At 39.3% G+C, this 19,313-nt stretch overlaps 1 protein-coding gene across 6 annotated transcripts in view; it reads right to left on the bottom strand.

Annotated features, from left to right (window-relative positions):
• LOC115093880 (STE20-related kinase adapter protein beta-like) overlaps positions 1-19,313 on the bottom strand; it is a 79,839-nt gene that overhangs the window by 27,368 nt on the left and 33,158 nt on the right. For all 6 annotated transcript variants that reach the window (XM_029606264.1, XM_029606268.1, XM_029606265.1 and 3 more), the window contains 2 exons: positions 4,816-4,937; positions 2,513-2,621 (listed from right to left, as the gene is read on the bottom strand). In XM_029606264.1, coding sequence (XP_029462124.1) covers positions 2,513-2,621; positions 4,816-4,937 — 231 coding nt within the window. The remainder of the gene's footprint in view (positions 1-2,512; positions 2,622-4,815; positions 4,938-19,313) is intronic.

Below are 19,313 nucleotides of genomic sequence, written 5' to 3'. Positions count from 1 at the left end.
TAATTTTTTTTATTTAACTGGGTAATGACTTACACAGCTAAAACTTATTTGGTTGGAGTGGGAGGGAGATATTTAATCCCTGTGTGTATCCAGCTAAATCTAGAACTTGGTTGGTCACAAATCCTTTTGAATATTTCCTCATTTAAGACATCATTAAAAACACATTTCTTCCAGAAAGCTTTCAATTCCCCTGCTAGTACTGGTTCTAGTATTGCTATGTCTCCCATCCTGACCTCCTCACCTAGTGGCACTTTCTGTATTTATTTTGTAGCAGAGTTGTGTTTAGTGTTATTTCTGTTTTACCCCTATGTTTTATGCCTTTTATTATTTTACACAGATTATGTTTAATATTGTGAACCGTTTTGATTAATTTTCAATTGTAAAAGCGGTATACAAACACTTAAATAAATAAATACAACTCGGCGCACTGGGACAAAGGCCCGGTGTACCTTTTACCTGCAGCCTTTATGGCCTTTGCATCAATTCTCAACGCAAAAATACATGTGTGCTTGCTCTTTGAAAATTGCTGTAGGTACAAAGCACGTGCAGTCACTTGCACCCGCTTATTGTTCGAGTTGAATTTTTCGTGAAAAAGTATGCGCGAGAATTTTAAAATGCAAACTGCATGCGTACTTTCCCTTCCCTAATCCGAATGTCTGTGGCAGCACCTACTCACAATGTGGCTAAAAAGGAAAAGTTTTCCTCCAATGAAATCACTTTGAAAAAAGTGTCCTCATATTTCTCCCAAATTCCCAGATGATTACGTACAATGTGAGAATTATGAATATGGTTTCTCTCAGCTAAAACTGAAAACAAAAAAAACAAAACAAAAAAAACCCAACCCACCCCAGGAATCCTCTTGACTTTGTTAAAAACAATCACTACTTAACTCCTCACCATTTCTTCCCAAGTCTTACTGTTTTTCACTTTAAAAAGGGGGGGGAATTCTGTAACCTCGCACATAATTCAGCCAGCAAACGAATGCAGAAGTTGCACCGATTTTCAAAGCAGATCTACATGCACGAAGACCGCTTTGAAAATTATCTCGGCAAAATCGTGTGCACATAATTACGCCTGTCTGATGCACACAATTCTGCCAGGAGAATTTACATGCATAATTTTTAAAAATAAAAAGGATGCATGTTAAGTCCCAACCAAGCCCAGACTCCACCCCCTGAATGCTTCTTCCCTGTAAGTATAAGAGTGTGTCTGTGCATAATTTCACATGCTTATTGGTACCACACTGTTCTAAAGGGTCATTTCTGGGGGTAAAACACTACTTTACCCTCTGACGTCCCTTTGAAAATTACCCTCAAAAACTGCAAGGAATCACTTTCAGGTCATTCTAGTATATGATTTGTCTGACAGTTGCTACATTAAATGAACACTGGGGTTCACAGCTAATAATTTATTTGGATTCCTAATGCAGGGCATCTGTAATTCCTGTAAAATGATTCCTCCTTGATAAGCACTTCTCTAACCAGGCCACGTGGATGAAGAATACAATCAACACAGAAATCCTATGACACACTGTGTATTTTCTGGATGGATAAGCCCCAAACTCATTAACCACAGTTTTCTGCATGCATAAAACACTCCTCCAGCTGAAAGTTTGTCTGGCTAAGGCTCAAATAAATTTCTCGCAAATCAATTCTCCCACTGATAGTGAATTACCCTGGGATCTAACCTCACTGCTTGGCTGCAGGCTTTTCTGGGACTATGACGTGAGTTTTGAATGCTTTCCCACACTCCATGCACATTCTGATCTCCTGATTTTAGGAAATGAACTCCATTTGAGCCTGCCACTGATCAACATGTGAGCATTATTTCTAAGCTGCCCCTTCACTGGATGAATGGTGCTGAATAAGCACACACAGTCCTCTACCCTTACCGACATCTACATACCTAACTCAGAAACTGACTGCACATTAAAAAAAAAAAAAAAAAAGTGGAGTGTCTGTAATAGTATTTTTCTGTGAATTGGTGTATGTACTGTTACTTGCATAGTATGTAAAAGGAAAAATTACATGCTGTGTTTGGGATGTTTACATTATCTTTTGCCAATATAAAGATTTAAGATTTAAAAAAAGCAAAACAAAAAACTAATCAAGCACAGCAAGTTTGTCAATTTTCCTACCTACCACAAACCCTATCTGTCGCATGTTAAGGAGCTAAGGATCCTCTGTGCTTGTCCCATACCTTTTTGAGTTCTGATTCTACTTTTGCTCTCACCAACTCTACTGTATGCCTGTTATATGCATCTACCATACTTTCTGTGAAGAAATGTTTCTTTATATTACTCCTGAGTGCATTTCTTTCCAGTCTCATCCATGACCACCCTTGTCCGAGAACCATTTTACCAGATAGGTATGCACATTTATGCACTTAAGTCTCACCTCATCAAGCCTATAATACAGACCTAGCAGTATCAAGATATTAATATGAAGTTGTCTTCCAGAGAGGATTAATTAAAGACTCAATTTTTTTTTTAACTTAAAACATAAATTCTCACCATATGTCATGAAGGGAGAGATGACCCAAAGCCTGCTCCCAGTTGTAAACGCTGTTATTGGCTTCAAAATGTTGGGGTGCTGGAAAAAGTGGGACAGGACCACTTCATTCTGGAGTGTCAAATAAAAATATGTGCGATAACATTCAGTTTCAACACAACATGTTAAATCATTTGCAGCTTCTTACTAACTAGATTAATCTGGGGAGGATGAGGAATGACTCTTATTTGGTGTACAGGCCATTGTAGGCCAGAGGGATGAACTAGGACCACAAGCATGTCTGATTCAGGCTCCTCCTATCTCAGTATTCAAAATGAGTTGCAAACCCTCATCACCAATTGGGCTGACTTTCTGAGGCTCATGTAGTCACTTTTAATGCTTCTCTTCTACAAGGTTCTCAATAACCAGAAGGTACTTCTGCCCCTGTCAGTTCTATGTTTAGCACTGTGTAAATCACTGGGGTAAATGTGACCATGGGGTTCTAACACCCAGCCTAGGTTTATAATATCACAATGAGCAGAGACAGTGAATTTTCCGAGGTAAAGTGCACTAAGGGTACACTACAGTTCCTGAGACTGGAATCTCATCAGTCACAAAGTAATGCAAAAAAAAAAAAAGTCTTTCTGCTAAGCTCTGTATTAAAAATCAGCCACGTCCTTGAGATAATATTAACTACACTCTGGAAGTAAGGTGGACTGAGGAAGGAGTCTCATCATAGCAAAAAAACAGAGTTAGAAGCCAAATGTCCGATCTGGATTCTTTATTGGACAGAGACAAATATCTTTTAACAAGCCCGACTCAGGCCGATCACACAAAGGTTTCAAAGATAGTTTGTTTATTTTTAAACTTTGTTTCTTTTAACATATTCACAGACCATTTGATGCATAATCATAACTTTCAACCCGGACACTCAGAAATTCCAAAATGATTAAGCTGAGGTAAAGGCAATACATTTTTATTAACATACATCCAATATTTTCCCAAATTCACAGTTTCATATATATCACTTTTCAGGTTTACATGTTACACCACACACACACATATATATATATATATATATATATATATATATATATATGTTACCATTTTAAATTATGTTTTATTATGATTTCTATTTTCTTTATTAGTATGTCTTATTTGTTTATATGGTGTAGCCCCTGATGCAGCCCCATTGTAAGAGGGCAAAACTCGGCCTGAGTCGGGCTTGTTAAAAGATATTTGTCTCTGTCCAATAAAGAATCCAGATTGGACATTTGGCTTCTAACTCTGTTTTGTTGCCTCCACGGCTTGGTTAGACAGCCTCCCTTGCTGCTTCATCAGTTCATCATAGCAAAAGAAACTGAATATGCTTTTCATGGTAATGGGGGGCCATGGAGCTAGCCAAAAACGCTTAGTTTTGGTATATACTTCAGGATCTTTTTTGGATATATGATTAGTATTTATATAAGCACCTTTCTTCTAAACAGGGCCGGCATGTCCTATTAGGCAAACTAGATGGTCATCTTAGGCACTGACCCTTAGGGGGTGCCGAAGAGTAGCCATGTGGGGGCCACGAGCAGCAGAGGAGTAGAGATTCGGCAGACGCAAATGCAGTAGGAGCCAGAGCCAAGACTGGGGAGGTGGGTGCGACTGGGGGATGGGATGGGCGCAAGGTAGAAGGCTCGCCTAGGGCGACCAATACCCTTGCACCGGCCCTGCTTCTAAGCAGGACATTTTACAATCACATACTTTGAAAACATTTAAGTAGCTATCTCCAAAGTGCAAAGTCTGATAATTTTGGTAAAGCTATGCTAAGCAGTGGGTAATAGCTAGAAAAGCAATTGTTCAAAAACATTTTAGGAGCAGATGAGGACAACCATGGACTACTTAACTGGAAACAGGAAATAGTTCTTTGACTATTATAAAAATTGGAGACATCACCCTTAATTGAGTAAAGGAGCATCTTATGAGTATTTTGCTATCACACGTCCTCAGGTATTATGCAGCACCCGGGTTTAAATGAGGTGCCCAGCCTTAATTATCAGATCTGATTAAGCATCAATAAGAATTTGTAACCACCCCAGATGGTCCATTGTTGCTAATCTATGAAGCATAATATCAGGGGTGAAGTCCTCAGGTTTTTTTTGGCTTAATATTTCCTGCTTATTATTTGGCCTACAATTATCTGTCCCAGTACTCCCAGATACTTTTGGCACTTGGTAGTCTCTTGTGCATATCACAAGGTAGGAACCAAGCCCATACAAGCACCAATGGTCTCTGTCTACTATCCTTATTATAGAAACTTTAAATAGGCTTCTTCCCTTACCTGTAGGATATGTACTTGTTCTTCCGAGCAGCTTTCCAGATCTGTAAGTTTCACCGTCACCAGTGTTCCTGTAGGTATGTGCCGTGCGAGGTAGACTGAAGTTAAATTGTCAAATCCTCTTCCTGTAATCAGACACAAAAACAGAGGTGCTGCTAGATACATAAAAGACTCAGGGCATGGGCCCATTCAATCTCCCTCTGAGAATTTGATTAAAGTTCAATAATCATGATTAGTCTCCACTTGTCTCTCGTCTCTTCATGAGAACGATCCTTTACATAAGAACTAAGAATTGCCATACTGGGTCTTATCAAGCCTAGTATCCTGTTTCCAACAGTGGTCAATCCTGGTCACAAGTGCCTGGCAAGATCCCAAACAGTAGACAGATCCCATGCTGCTAAGTAGTGGCTTTTTCCAAGTCTACCTGGTCGATAATTTATGAACTTCTCCTCCAGGAACTTGTCCAAACCTTTTTAAAACCCAGCTATGCTAACTGGTTTTATCACATCCTCTGGCAATGAATTCCAGAGCTTAACTGAGTCTTGAGCAAAAAAGAAGGTTCTCCAATTTGTTTTAAATGTGAAATTTACCAACCACATGGAGTGTCCCCTAGTCTTTGTACTTTTTAAAAGCGTAAACGATCGATTCACATTAACCCATTCTAATTCACCTATGATTTTATAGACCTCTATCATATTATCCCTAAGCCTTCTCTTCTCCAAGCTGAACAGCTCTAACCTCTTTAGCCTTTTCTCATAGGGGAGCTAATCCATCTCTTTTATCATTTTGGTTGCCATTCTTTATGCCTTTTCCAATTTAACTATATCTTTTTTGAGATGTGGTGACCGGAACTGCACGCAGTACTCTAAAAGGTGAATTTTAAAAGCTGTTTACCCTTCTCCACTGAGAAAACTGATCATTTAATCCTACATTCTGTTTCCTATCTTTTAATCAGTTTGCATAGACATAGAAATTTATTTATTTTATTTAGCCTTATTTATATACCGTTTACCAGTGAAAAACACCGACCAAAGCGGTTTACAATAGTAATAATAAAATAAACTTTAAACCCAAACTATATTAGAAATTAAATTGGTTGAATAAAAATAAAAATTAAAAATTAAAAAATTAACAAATTAAAACAAATTAAGAATAAAAATACAATATATTATGTAATCAATAAAATTAAAGTGATATCATAGAAAGAGTTGGCCACTTACAATTAAAAACTAAAAGATCAGAAATAAATTAAGCAGACAAAATCATTTTACATATTTAGTAGTATTCAAGAACTAAAAAAGGATAATTTGACCTTACTTAATTTGGCTATGGGGTTCGAATTCCTTAAATGCTTCCTGGAAAAGGTAGGTTTTCTATGCCTTCTTAAACTCTTTTCGACTGCATATTAACCTTAAAGGATCTGGCAAAGCATTCCATAAGATGGGACCAGCAACTGAAAAAGCTCTATTCCTTGTCACGTTCAGCACAGCATTTTTTACTGAGGGAATTTCTAATAAATTCTTGCCTGTTGATCTGAGCTCTCTCTGAGGTTTATATAGTCGTAATGTGGAACAAAGCCAAGTGGAGTCAGTGATGTTTAACAAAGAGTGTATCAACATGATAATTTTATATTGAATTCTATATTTGACTGGAAGCCAATGTAGTTTATACAAGATTGGTGAAATATGTTGTTTTAAAGGAGTACCAGTAAGAAGTCTGGCGACAGAGTTTAAGACCAGTTGTACTGGCCTGATGGTGTTTTCTGGTAGTCCTATATATAAACCATTACAATAATCTAGGCCTGACAGAATCAGCGCTTGCAATACTGAACGATAATCATGGAAAAATAACAGAGGACGTAAGCGTTTTAAAACGTGCAACTTGAAAAATGAATTTTTTACCACTTTGGAAATATGTTGCTTTAAAGAAAGATTAGAATCAATCCACACTCCAAGATCACGTGCTAACTTAGTGACCTGAATCACTTCTTTACCTAAGTTTACACTGGTCGGAGGAGCATTGGTGGGATTTGATATAAAAGGTAGGCAAAGAAGTTCTGTTTTCTTTTTGTACAACTTTAAACGGTTATGGGCCATCCACTGTTCAATTGTACTAATGTATACTTGAATCAGAGAAAAAGTATCAGACCAGGAAGATTTATAAGGGAAAAACAGCTGAATGTCATAGAAATGATGGCAGAAAAAGGCTTACGGTTCATCCAGTCTGCCCAGCAAGTTTATGGTAGTTTCTGTTGAGCCACACAAGTCCCCCATTCTTATCAGTTTTCCCAGCCATCAAAGTCAGGGCCCTTATTGGTTGCTGTTAAGAGTCCAAATTCCCTGTTACCTTCTGCCGTAGAAGCAGAAAGTAATGTTGGAGTTGCATCTAGATTTTCAGGCTTTTTGGTTAAGGGCAGTAACAGCCGCATCAGCAAGTTACCCCTATGTTTATTTTTCCCAGACCACAAAATTCAGTGTCCTAGTTATTTGCTGTCTAGATTTAATTCCCTTTTCTTCCTTTCTCCCTGCCATTGATGCAGAAAGCAATGATGAAGTTGTGGCTTATTTCTTAAGGGTAGTAACCACCACACTAGCACGTTACCCCCATGTACTCATTTCTTCGTTTTTATCCTCTAGCCTTTAGAGATTGATAGTGTTTATCCCATGCCCCTTTGAAATCTTTCACCGTTTTCGTCTTTACCACCTCCTCTGGGAGGGCATTCCAGGCATGTGCCTCCCTCTCCGTGAAGAAATATTTTCTGACATTGGTTCAGGGTCGTCTTCCCTGGAGTTTCATTTCATGACACCTAGTTCTATTGATTCCTTTCCAACAGAAAAGGTTTGTCGATTGTGCATCATTAAAACCTTTCAGGTATCTGAAGGTCTGTTTCATATGTCCCCTGCACCTCCTCTCCTCCAGGGTATTCATCCTTAGGTACTTAGTCATTTGATGGAGACCCCCCACCATTTTGGTCGCCTCCATCCTGTCCCTTTTGAGATCCGGTCTCCAATGCTAGCTCCCAATGGCGTATTCAGTATAAGATGAGCTACTGGATCATAAGTTGCTTGGAAGTGATTCACCTGCATGGGAAAATTCTACACTATGTTTAGATAGCTGAGACTGAGCTTTTTTTTTTTTTTTTTTTTTTTTAACTATTTATAATTTTCACAAAATTAAATACAAGAGTATTGTGTAAGAAAAAAGTTATCAATCAGATGACAAAGAAAAGAGAAAAAAACCGCAATAAACTGTCAATTACTTATATAAACTACACTATAAAATGAGGGAGACAAAAAAAAAAACTAAGGAGAATTCAAAGAAAAAAACAATAAGAAAATCCGTATCTGGAAGATAATCCCCAAAATATAAAGCAAGATAAGACCCACAATCCACCTACCCCAAACACGTTTCAAGATCCAAAAGGCCCAACAGCCCTACTAGGAGCTCTGGAATTAATAAAGAAAACGTTGAGAGGATTCAAAGAAAAACTTTTCTGAAACAAAATTTACCAAATATTTACAAGGCTATTTAAGGAAAAAATGAGCCCCCATATCTATAACCTCTTGACACATTACTAAAACTTTTCTTCTACATTCCTGGGTAGCTAGACAAAAATCAGGAAATATCTTAAATTTGAACCCTATACACAAAACTTGTGCACTGTGAAAAAACAGCTGTAGAAGCAAGTCACGATCCTGCTGAGAGGAAATGTCATTAAGAGAGGCCCTATCTGCTTCATCTACCACCGTAGATTCCAAGATAGCTGAAATATCTGAAGGAGCACTCTCCTTTTGAGATGGTACCTGGCCAGCAACTCCAGCTTCTGTTCTTCTATTATCAAGAAGTAGAAAAGCTTCCTGATGCAGGGCACAACTCTTTGCGAAATCCAAGGTTATACGATTTAAATAATTCTGCTGCAGAAATCATAGAAACCACTGGAAAATTTAGAACTCGTAGATTTAACATTTTGACAACATTTTCTAAAATTTAAATATAGAAATTGTGGCTCACAAGCTTATCTTGTAAAAGTACTGATTGAACATCAGACAATTTCTCAGTCTTTTGATTCAAATTTATAATTTGCTAAGAATGGGCCAAAATCAATTATTAATAAAGTTAATTGTATTTATCTATTTTATCTGTTCTCTGTAAGGGCTTCGCCCATAAAGTTCATGTTTTACTGTGAACCGATGCGATGTGCAAACGGACATCGGTATATAAGAGACATTAAATAAATAAATAAATAAATAATAGAAAAAGTCAGAGAACACAGGGTATGCTCCATCGAGAATAAGACAGTCCAGATACTATCCAAGATGATGGAGGATGGCTTGTGTATAAGAGGCCTTACAACTGGAGCCTCCGAGGACATACCTGAGTGCTGGGTAGAAAACTCGGGCACCGGAGATACAGTATTGTTCCTCAAGGCTACACTCCTCAAGGCTGCATTCTATGTCTCCCTCTTGCAGCTGGCTCCGAACTCCACCCTGGTCAGAGTCTGGTAATGTTGTTCCTTTAGCCATCAAGGCCACCCTCCACTTTGTGCTTCTTTCCAAACCAGAGTCAGTGGGAACCTCAGCAGAGACTGATGACGCCATCAACAAAACTGCCAGGGAAGGAGAAATCCTGCTGTCGAGAGTCAGAGAGACTTCCTTGAATGCCTCTGGCTGCTGTGCTGCTCCTTCTGATGCCAACAGGGATGAAAGAAAGAAGTCTGGAATTGCAGCGTGACATGTCGGGACTGGCTGAGGGATAGTAGGTGGCACATGCCACAGCTTCCCCTTTCGCTTCACTATCGTCAAGCCAGAAAAAAGAAAAGGTAAAACTATTATGCGATAACAGAGCTCCTTTTGGCTAGTCTTCTCATAACGCTATCTTGATTCCAACCCTGCTGATCCTGAGCTTTGAAATCCTCACAAAGAGGCCTAGTGGATATTCCATCTATCCGTTTTGTAAAGCTCACTGGTCCGTGAGAGGACTTTTTCTGTTGCAGGATCAATGTTGTGGAACATAAGAACATATGAAATTGCCATGCTGGGTCAGACCAAGGGTCCATTAAGCCCAGCATCCTGTTTCCAACAGAGGCCAAACCAGGCCACAAGAACCTGGCAATTAACCAAACACCAAGAAGATACATTGCCTGTATCACTGTGTCTGTCCACTTGCACTAAAGATTTCAAGACGATGCAGTAAACATTTTTTTGAGCTAGCATTTGGCACTTGAAGGCTTACCGTGGAGGTTCTTAGCCATGGATTGAGCTGCTGTTTTTCACTGCTCGCACTAACTCATTGGGCTTTGCTGTTATATGTTTAATGTCTTGAGCTTCAGCGTCACCATTTCTTTAGCATTGACTGTGAATGCTTTACACCGCTCAGGGCTGTGAATGGGCAGCATATAAGAAATGCCATATAAGTAAATAAATAAATAAGATCCACAACAGGAAATTGCTTCCTAACCCGTGACTTTTTAATTTTCTCAGGAATCTCTCATGGGAGAGTTTGTCAAATGCCTTCTGAAAATACAAATACACTATATTCATCAGCTCATCATTAGCCACATGTTTAGTAATTCTTTCAAAAAAAATGTAGCCAATTTATGAAGCAGACTTCCCCTTATGTAAATCCATGCTGACTATGTCCCATTAAACCATGTCTTTCTATATGTTCTGTAATTTTGTTCCTATAGAATAGCTTGTTCAATTTTTTTCTTGTGCCTGAAGTCAGACTCACCGGCCTATAGTTTCCTGGATCACCCCTGGAGCCCTTTTTAAAGATCTTTGGTTAAATTGGCTACCCAATAATTTTCAGGTACAAGAGATAATTGTAATGATAGGTTACAAATTACTAGTAACAGATCTTCAATTTCATTTTTGAGTTCTTTTACATCTCTGGGATGCAAACCATCTAGTCCAGGTGATTTGCTACTCTTTAATTTGTTAATCTGCCCTATCACATCTAACAGGTTCACCTTGATTTGTTTCAGTTCTTCCAAATCATTACCATTAAATACCGTTTCCGGCATGGGTATCTCCCTAACATCCTATTCAGTAAACACCAAAGCAAAGAATTAATTTAGTCTTTCCGCTATGGCCTTGTCTTCCCTAAGTACCCCTGTAACCCCTTGATCATCTAATAAAGTAATCGACTCCTTCAAAGGCTTCCTGCTTCAGATATATTTTTTAAAGTTTTTATTACGAATTTAACCGGTTTCTTTTCAAATTCTCCTTTTGTCTGTTTTATCAGTGTTTTACCACTAAATTGCCAATGCTTATGCTTTCACTTATTTTCTTCAGATGGATCCTTTTTCCAATTTTTGAAAGAAGTTCTTTTGGCTAAAATAGGAGCCGGCTATCATGGTAGATGTCGGCACCAACGACGTAGGAAAATATGAGAGAGAGATTCTGGAAGCCAAATTTAGGATTTTAGGTAGAAAGCCGAAATCAGGAACCTCCAGTGTGGCATTCTCTGAAATGCTCCCTGTTCCACAAGCAGGTCCCCAGAGGCAGGCAGAGCTCTGGAGTTTAAATGCGTGGATGAGACAATGGTGCAGGAAAGCGGGATTCAATTTTGTAAGGAACTGGGGAACCTTTTGGGGAAGAAGGGGGAGACTTTTCCGAAAGGATGGGCTCCATCTTAACCAGAGTAGAACCAGGTTGCTCGCGCTAATTATTAAAAAGGAAATAGAGCAGCTTTTAAACTAGAACAAGCGGGAAAGCCAACAGTCACTTAGCAGTGCATGGTTCAGAGGAATGTATCTTTGAAGGATACTAATGAAACAGGAGAGTTAGGGCATCCCAACAGAGAGGTTCAAATAAAAGCAAATGAAGTCCATGTGTCTATAAGTAAAGAATCACCTGAGCTAAATTCCAAATTATCCCTATCAACTGAAAAGCAAGTTGTTAATACAAACAAAAAACACATTTTGAAATGTCTATATGCCAATGCCAAAAGTCTAAGAAGTAAGATGGGAGAGTTAGAGTGTATAGCAGTGAATGAAGAGTTAGACATAATTGGCATCTCAGAGACCTGGTGGAAAATGGATAAACAATGGGACAGTGCTATATCAGGAAACAAATTATATCAGAATGATATAATGGAGGATCAGCTTGGTGGGGGTGTGGCACTTTATGTCTGGGAAGGTAAGAAGTCCAACAGGATAAAGATCATACAAGAGACTAAATGCTTACGGTAGTAGAATCTATTTAGGTAGAAATCCCTTGTGTGTTGGGTAAGAGTATAGTGATAGGAGTATACTACCGTCCACCTGGCCAAAATGTTCAGACAGATGATGAAATGCTAAATGAAATCAGGGAAGGTAACCAATTTGGCAGTGCAGTAATAATGGGTGATTTCAATTACACTAATATTGACTGGGTAAATGTAACATCAGGACTTACTAGAGACATAAAGGTCCTGGATGGAATAAACAACTGCTTCATGGAGCAATTGGTTCCGGAACCAATGAGAGAGGGAGCTATTTTAGATTTAATTCTTAGTGGAACACAGGATTTGATGAGAAAGGTAACGGTGGTGGGGCCACTTGGCAACAGTGATCTTAACGATCAAATCTGAACTAATGACTGGAAGGGGGACAATATATAAATCTACAATTCTAACACAATTTTCAAAAGGGAAACTTTGATAAAATGAGGAAAATAGTTAGAAAAAAACTGAAAGGTGCAGCTGCAAAAGTTTTAAAAAAAAGTGTAAAACAGGTGTGGACATTGTTTAAAAATACAATCTTAGAAGCACAGTCCAGATGTATTCCACGCATTAAGAAAAGTGGAAGGAAGTAAAAGGATTACCGGCAGGCTTAAAAGGTGAGGTAAAAGAGGCTATTTTAGCCAAAAAAAAATCCTTCAAAAATTTCAAGGATCCATCTGAAGAAAATAGGGAAAAGTATAAGCATTGCCAAGTTAAGTGTGAAACACTGATACGGCAGGCAAAGAGAGAATTTGAAATGAAGTTGGCCATAGAGGCAAAAATTCATAATAAAAACTTAAAAAAAATATATCCAAAGCAAGAAACCTGTGAGGGAGTCATTTGGACCGTTAGATGACCAAGGGGTTAAAGGGGCACTTACGGAAGATAAGACCATTGCAGAAAGACTAAATTAATTCTTTGCTTCTGTGTTTATTAATGAGGATGTTGGGGAGATACCAGTTCCGGAGATGATTTTCAAGGTTGATGAATCAGATGAACTGAACCAAATCACTGTGAACCTGGAAGTGCAGTAGGCCAGATTAACAAACTAAAGAGTAGCAAATCACCTGGACCAGATGGTATTCATCCTAGGGTACTGAAGGAACTCAAAAATGAAATTTCTTATCTATTAGTTAAAATCTGTAACCGATCATTAAAATCATCCATTGTACCTGAAGGCAATGTCCTTTCATGGATTACAAACTGTTTAAAAGACAGGAAACAGTGAGTAGGATTAAATGGTCAATTTTCTCAGTGGAAACGGGTAAACAATGGAGTGCCTCAGGGATCTGTACTTGGACCGGTGCTTTTCAATATATTTATAAATGATCTGGAAAGGAATTTGATGAGTAAGTTAATCAAATCTGCAGATAATACAAAATTATTCAGAGTAGTTAAATCACAAGCAGATTGTGATACATTGCAGGAGAATCTTGTGAGACTGGAAGATTGGGCATCCAAATGGCAGATGAAATTTAATGTGGACAAGTGCAAGGTGTTGCATATAGGAAAAAATAAGCCTTGCTGTAGTTACACAATGTTAGGTTCCATATTAGGAGCTACCACTCAAGAAAAAGATCTAGGCATCATATTGGATAAGACATCGCTGGCTCATTGTCCTGCGGCAGTCAAAAACGTAAACAGAATTTTAGGAATTATTAGGAAGGGAATGGTGAATAAAATGGAAAATGTCATAACACCTCTCTATCGCTCCATGGTGAGACTGCACCTTGAGTACTGTGTACAATTCTGGTCACCGCATCTCAAAAAAGATAGTAGCACATTTAAAACTAATTGGAGAAAGTTCTTTTTCACTCAACGCACAATTAAGCTCTGGAATTTGTTGCCAGAGGATATGGTTAGTGCAGTTAGTGTAGCTGGGTTCAAAAAAGGTTTGGATAAGTTCTTGGAGAAGTCCATTAACTGCTATTAATCAAGCTGACTTAGGGAATAGCCACTGCTATTACTGGCATCAGTAGCATGGGATCTTCTTACTGTTTGGGTACTTGCCAGGTACTTGTAGCCTAGTTTGGCCTCTGTTGGAAACAGGATGCTGGGCTTGATGGACCCTTGGTCTGACCCAGTATGGCAATTTCTTATGTTATGTTCTTACTTCATATTTTAACCATGCTGACAGTCATTTGGCCTGCAGTTTAATACATGGAACACATCTGGTTTGAGCTTTAGGATAGCATTTTCAAATATCGTTCATACCTTAATCTTTGTAGCTGCACCTTTTATTTTTTTTTTTCCATTTTCCTCATTTTATTGAAGTCTCCCTTTTGAAAGTTAAATGCTAGAGCTGTACATTTTAATTGTCCTTCCTCCACTCATTAATTTCAATTTCACTGCATTATGAATTATTGTTGTCAAGTAGCCCCACTAAGAATACCTTTCATGCCAAATCCTGCATTCCACTAAGAATTAGGTCTAAAGTGGCTCTCCCTCTCATTGATTCCTTGACCAGCTTGTACCATGAAGCAGTTATTTATTTCATCAAAAAACTCTCTCTCTCTAGCATGTCCTAATATGACATTTACCCAGTCAATATTGGGGTAACTGAAATCTCCTGTCAAATTATTATTTTCTTTGCTGCCAAATTTGTTAGCTTCTCTAATTTCTGTTAGCATTTCATCATCTTTATGTTCATTTTAGCCAGGTGGACAGTAGTATACCCCTACCAATATACTCTTACCCATGACGCATGGAATTTCAACCCATAAAGATTCTACTGTGCATTTAGTCTGCCTGTAGAAGCTTTATCATGGTGGAATCTTATGTTATCACTAACATATGGGATCCCCCACCACAAAGTTGATCCACGCTATCATTGCGATATAATTTGTACCCTGGTATAGTATTGTTCCATTATTTATTTATCATTTCTTAAATACCGATCATCAGAAACCAGATCTGGCCAGAGCAGTTTACAATAAAATACAATGTATACATATTTATAAACAAATAAAAAATAATAAAATACATAATACTGAAATGGCTTAATCTATATACTTCAAGCCCCATCTATCTGTGCTGTTCTCAATTTAAAATTTGCCCAGGATAAGTCGGGCCTTTAACTTTTTTCTAAAGTTGAGAGATAGTTATGCTCCTCATCTAACTCCCTCATCTTATTTTTTTAGACTTCTGGCATTAGTATACAAATATTTTAAGTTTATCTGTATATACAAATTTCTTAGCAGTTAAACAGGGATAATTTAGAATCTTTTTAATCCAATTTGTTCTTTTCTTATAAAAACATGGGCTACTTTTGCTTTTATTGGAACCTCTCTAATCGGGATATTCTAACTGCCGTTTCTTTAATAACCTTTAAAGATATCTCCTTCTAAACTATACACTGCTGCACAACTGTCAGCTTACCCCCTTGTTCTAGTTAAAAGCTGCTCTATCTCCTTTTAAGTGTTAGCATCAGCATAGGCTCCCCCTTCCCCAAAATGTTGCCCAGGACCACAGGAAGCTAGTGTTACTGAGATCCCGCTTGCCTTACAGGGATGATTTTTTAAATCAGCATCAAACCACAGTAGAAGAGCCAAGGGGGAGTACACCATACTGGTTGATTCTTACACAGTTTCTTATCAAAGGACTCTCACCAGCTGTTTTAACATTTGGTGAGGTGCTACTTGTGTGGCCGGACTGCCTGATTTGGTCCCTGCCCCCCAGACCTTACCTGGGCAGAGAGGTATGGTGTAACCCAGGGACAAGAAAAATAAAAGGACAACAGAGAATAACTAGACTGGTGACAACTGTGTCTCAGAATTGCAGCAAGGGGACAACTGGGCACTGTTGTTTTTCCATGTGGAGTGGAGAGATGTCATAATAAAACTGTTTCAGTTTAGATCCAGCATGAGAAAGTGCTGTTGCAAAAAGCAGCAGTATCAGATTACAAGAGGCACAGGGGGGTTAAGTTACTACAATGAGCCAATGGGGAGTCAGCTTACTACCCGGAGAGAGGAGAGACCATTATTATTATTATTATTTTTTTTTTAATTCTTATATACTGACATTCCTGTATATGATACAGATCACACCGGTTTACAGTGTAACAGAACAGTCGCATGGGAGCGATACAAGGAACATTTGAAACATTTGAAACAAGGAACACTTACAACCAATAGAGTAAAAACTTCAATCGGTGCAGAGCAAGCTAACAAAGGCACGAGGCTGTGTGTGAGATCAGGGAGTGAGAGCGTATTGAAAGAAGGGAAGAAGGAGGGAGGAGATAAGATTAGAGCAGAAAGAGCAGAATAGAAAACAATTGTTCTGTTCTCTTATCCAATTCCTCCCCTTCTGTTCTCCCCACATGCTGCCTGCAGTGTCTGCTCTCTCACCCCTCCTCTTCCTGTAGGGTTAGGAGGGGGACGGGTGAATCTACAGAAAATACTGCAGAGCATAAAACTATTGCTCTGCTCCTTCTCCAGGCCCTCCACTCCTGTTCCCTACCTAAAGGGGAGGGGATGAAGCAATAAACAGAACAATTTGAAATTCAATGTATTGGCCAACAGATTTGGGACACAAACCTTGTGTGCCTATGGTTAGTGAGGCCCATGCACAAAGGTAGAGAAGATACTTTGTGAAACCACTGAGACTAGGTTAGCCTGATGGTGTACAGACTCATTAACATGTGGCGTTTACAACAAATGTCATGTTACTCACAAATTCAGAAATGTGCTTTCATGTGATACCATCAGAGCAAGGGTTTAGTGCATAACATTGCATCAACATTTTAATGTGAGCCCTGGTTGGGACGTAGTGGGCAAGTACTTGCCCTACAATTTATTTAGTACATAGACCAGAGTATAGCAGCCATCTAGGGACTACTCTAGCGCTTTTTCTGGCAGAATTTTTTGGGTAGACCATTCACCCTGCTTCAGCAGCCATCCAAAGTGATTTCAGGATCACCACCGCCAAAAAGAATGTAGCTAGAAAATAGGTTATAACCTGGAAGACTTTAGGAACTGATATGAAGTGCCTAATATTTCCCCATTTCAATATTTTAAAGTAAGACATTTCATTCATTCCTATAAAGATCTGTCGTTAAGATGCCTGTCACTACTAAAAGCCTTAATGTATTAGTTGGGGGGGCGGAGAGAGCTGGACAAACTCATTTCTACCCTACATGCCATCTTAATGTTGGAAGTTGAAGGCAGAGACTACCCCTAGGTTAGGAAATGGGAGTTTGACTCTGATGCGCAGCACTCAAAAGATGACTGAATTGACAAAATAGGAGGCTCTCAAGAAGACATCAATCTGTCTCAGTTTTAAAGAAGCAATATAATATTGTCACCAATTATACCTGACTTCTCACAGAAAGCACAAAACCTAGCTAGAAATACTAGGTTCCTATTGAAAGGGGACATTCTGACATGTGATGGGAATGCTACCAGGTATAGTCATTCTGGGAATTTCAAGTTGATACAAGAAATTACAGGTATGTCTCAACCCTTTGACTATATACATACATCTATAATATAAATCGGGCTTGGTGTCCGTCAGTGCTCGCTATATTGGGCTGCATGTTTCCCAGCCCACCGATAGATGGCGCAGGCAGCTGAAACAGGCGACAGGTAGGAAGGACAGCGGCCATCGCGGGAGAGGCAGAATATAGCAGAGGAGACCCTGGCGTGCCGCGAACTGAGTGCATCCCGCACCACACGCTCCAATTCGCAGTGAGGAGGAAGGCCCGGTGTGCTGTTCGCCGTGAAAAGGGAAGGTCCCCATGTGCCGTGATCGGCACGCCCGGGCCTTCATCTTCGCCGTGAACGGCGGGTCCCGCGGCATGCCGGTGAGAGATGTTTGTCGGGGAGGGGAGGGTGAGAGAGAGCAGGAGGGTGTGAGAGAGAGCATGGGGGGGGGGGGGGGGGGGGAATGCCGGTGAGGGAGAATGTGTATGTGAGGGGGGGTGACAGAGAGCATGGTTGGTGAGAGAGAGCATGGGAGGTAAGAGAGGGTGGGTGGGGGGATGCCGGTGAGAGAGAATGTGTGTGTGAGAGAGGAGAGGGGGTGTGGGGGAGTGTGAGAGACAGCTTGGTTGGTAAGAGGGGGAGTGCACGGGATGCTCGAGTGTGGGTTTCAGAGAGGGAGTCTATATGAGGGGATTTGTGTGTGTGTATGTGTGCCAGAGAGTGAGGAAGCCTGTATGAGGGTGTGTGTATGTGGAAGGGACACTCTTACAGTGAATTTCTAGGGAAATTCTGTTCAAAACAAGAGCAGATGTGCCAATAAAAAGGCTCGCTGCCCGGGCGTAGAATGAGTACAGTTGCTAGTACATATATATATATATATATATATATATACACCATGTATATATATATATATATATATGTACTATATATATATATATATATATATATATATACCATGTATATTCCAGCTGTATATATTCCATATATATATATTTCCATGTATATTTCCGCTGATTATAATCCATGTTTCTGTATTATTAATTTATTGTTTTATGTTAATTTATAGTTTGTAATTTTGTTAACTTATTGTTCAATTACTTAATTCTGTCCTATCTTCCGACATCCATGTTTTTACTCTCCCTGTTTTAATGTAACTTCTCTTTTCCACTTATACGTTAATTGGTTTTTCCCCTTGTTCTAATGTAAACCGGTACGATAAGACCTGGTCTTGAGTGTCAGTATAGTAAAAGAAGTTAAATAAATAAATAAAATAAATAAATATATATATATACACACACACACACTCACACACATATATATTGTTTTCTTGTAGTGGTATCAGTTTTATTGCTACATTAATTAAAATATAGCAATAAAACTGATACCACTACAAGAAAACAAATTAAAATACTAACATACAATATGTCACAGCTGCGTAGGTCAATCTGGGTAGTCCCAGGGCAGGAGCAGTACAGGGCATATGTAGGTGACCCAAGATCAGGAGCAGCACAGGAGCCAGGAACAGGGTAGGATATGGGCAACCCCCAGGCAGAACAGTATAGGACTCATGGACAGGGCAAAGCAGGGTCTTCTGCCTGACCAGTCACTTCCCCATTGGGTTGTGCCCACAGGTTCTGGTGGCTGGAAGGACTTAGCTGGAGGTGGACTGGAACATAAGAGTACAGAGCACGGAAGGACACTCATTGACATTGGACAAACTACAGAATATCTGGAGGAGTCCATAAAACAAGGAGCAAGGAGTGCACCAGAGACAAGCGGGTATTACAGAGCAGGACAACACAAAGCACAAGACAAGACAAGGACAGGACATAACAGAAAAGAGTACAAAGAAAGGCAGGCAGGGCTGAGACAAGGTAG

This window comes from Rhinatrema bivittatum, chromosome 6 (genome assembly GCF_901001135.1).
Source record: "Rhinatrema bivittatum chromosome 6, aRhiBiv1.1, whole genome shotgun sequence".
Taxonomy (NCBI): Eukaryota; Metazoa; Chordata; class Amphibia; order Gymnophiona; family Rhinatrematidae; genus Rhinatrema; species Rhinatrema bivittatum.
This window is presented reverse-complemented; position numbering and strand designations above follow the sequence as displayed.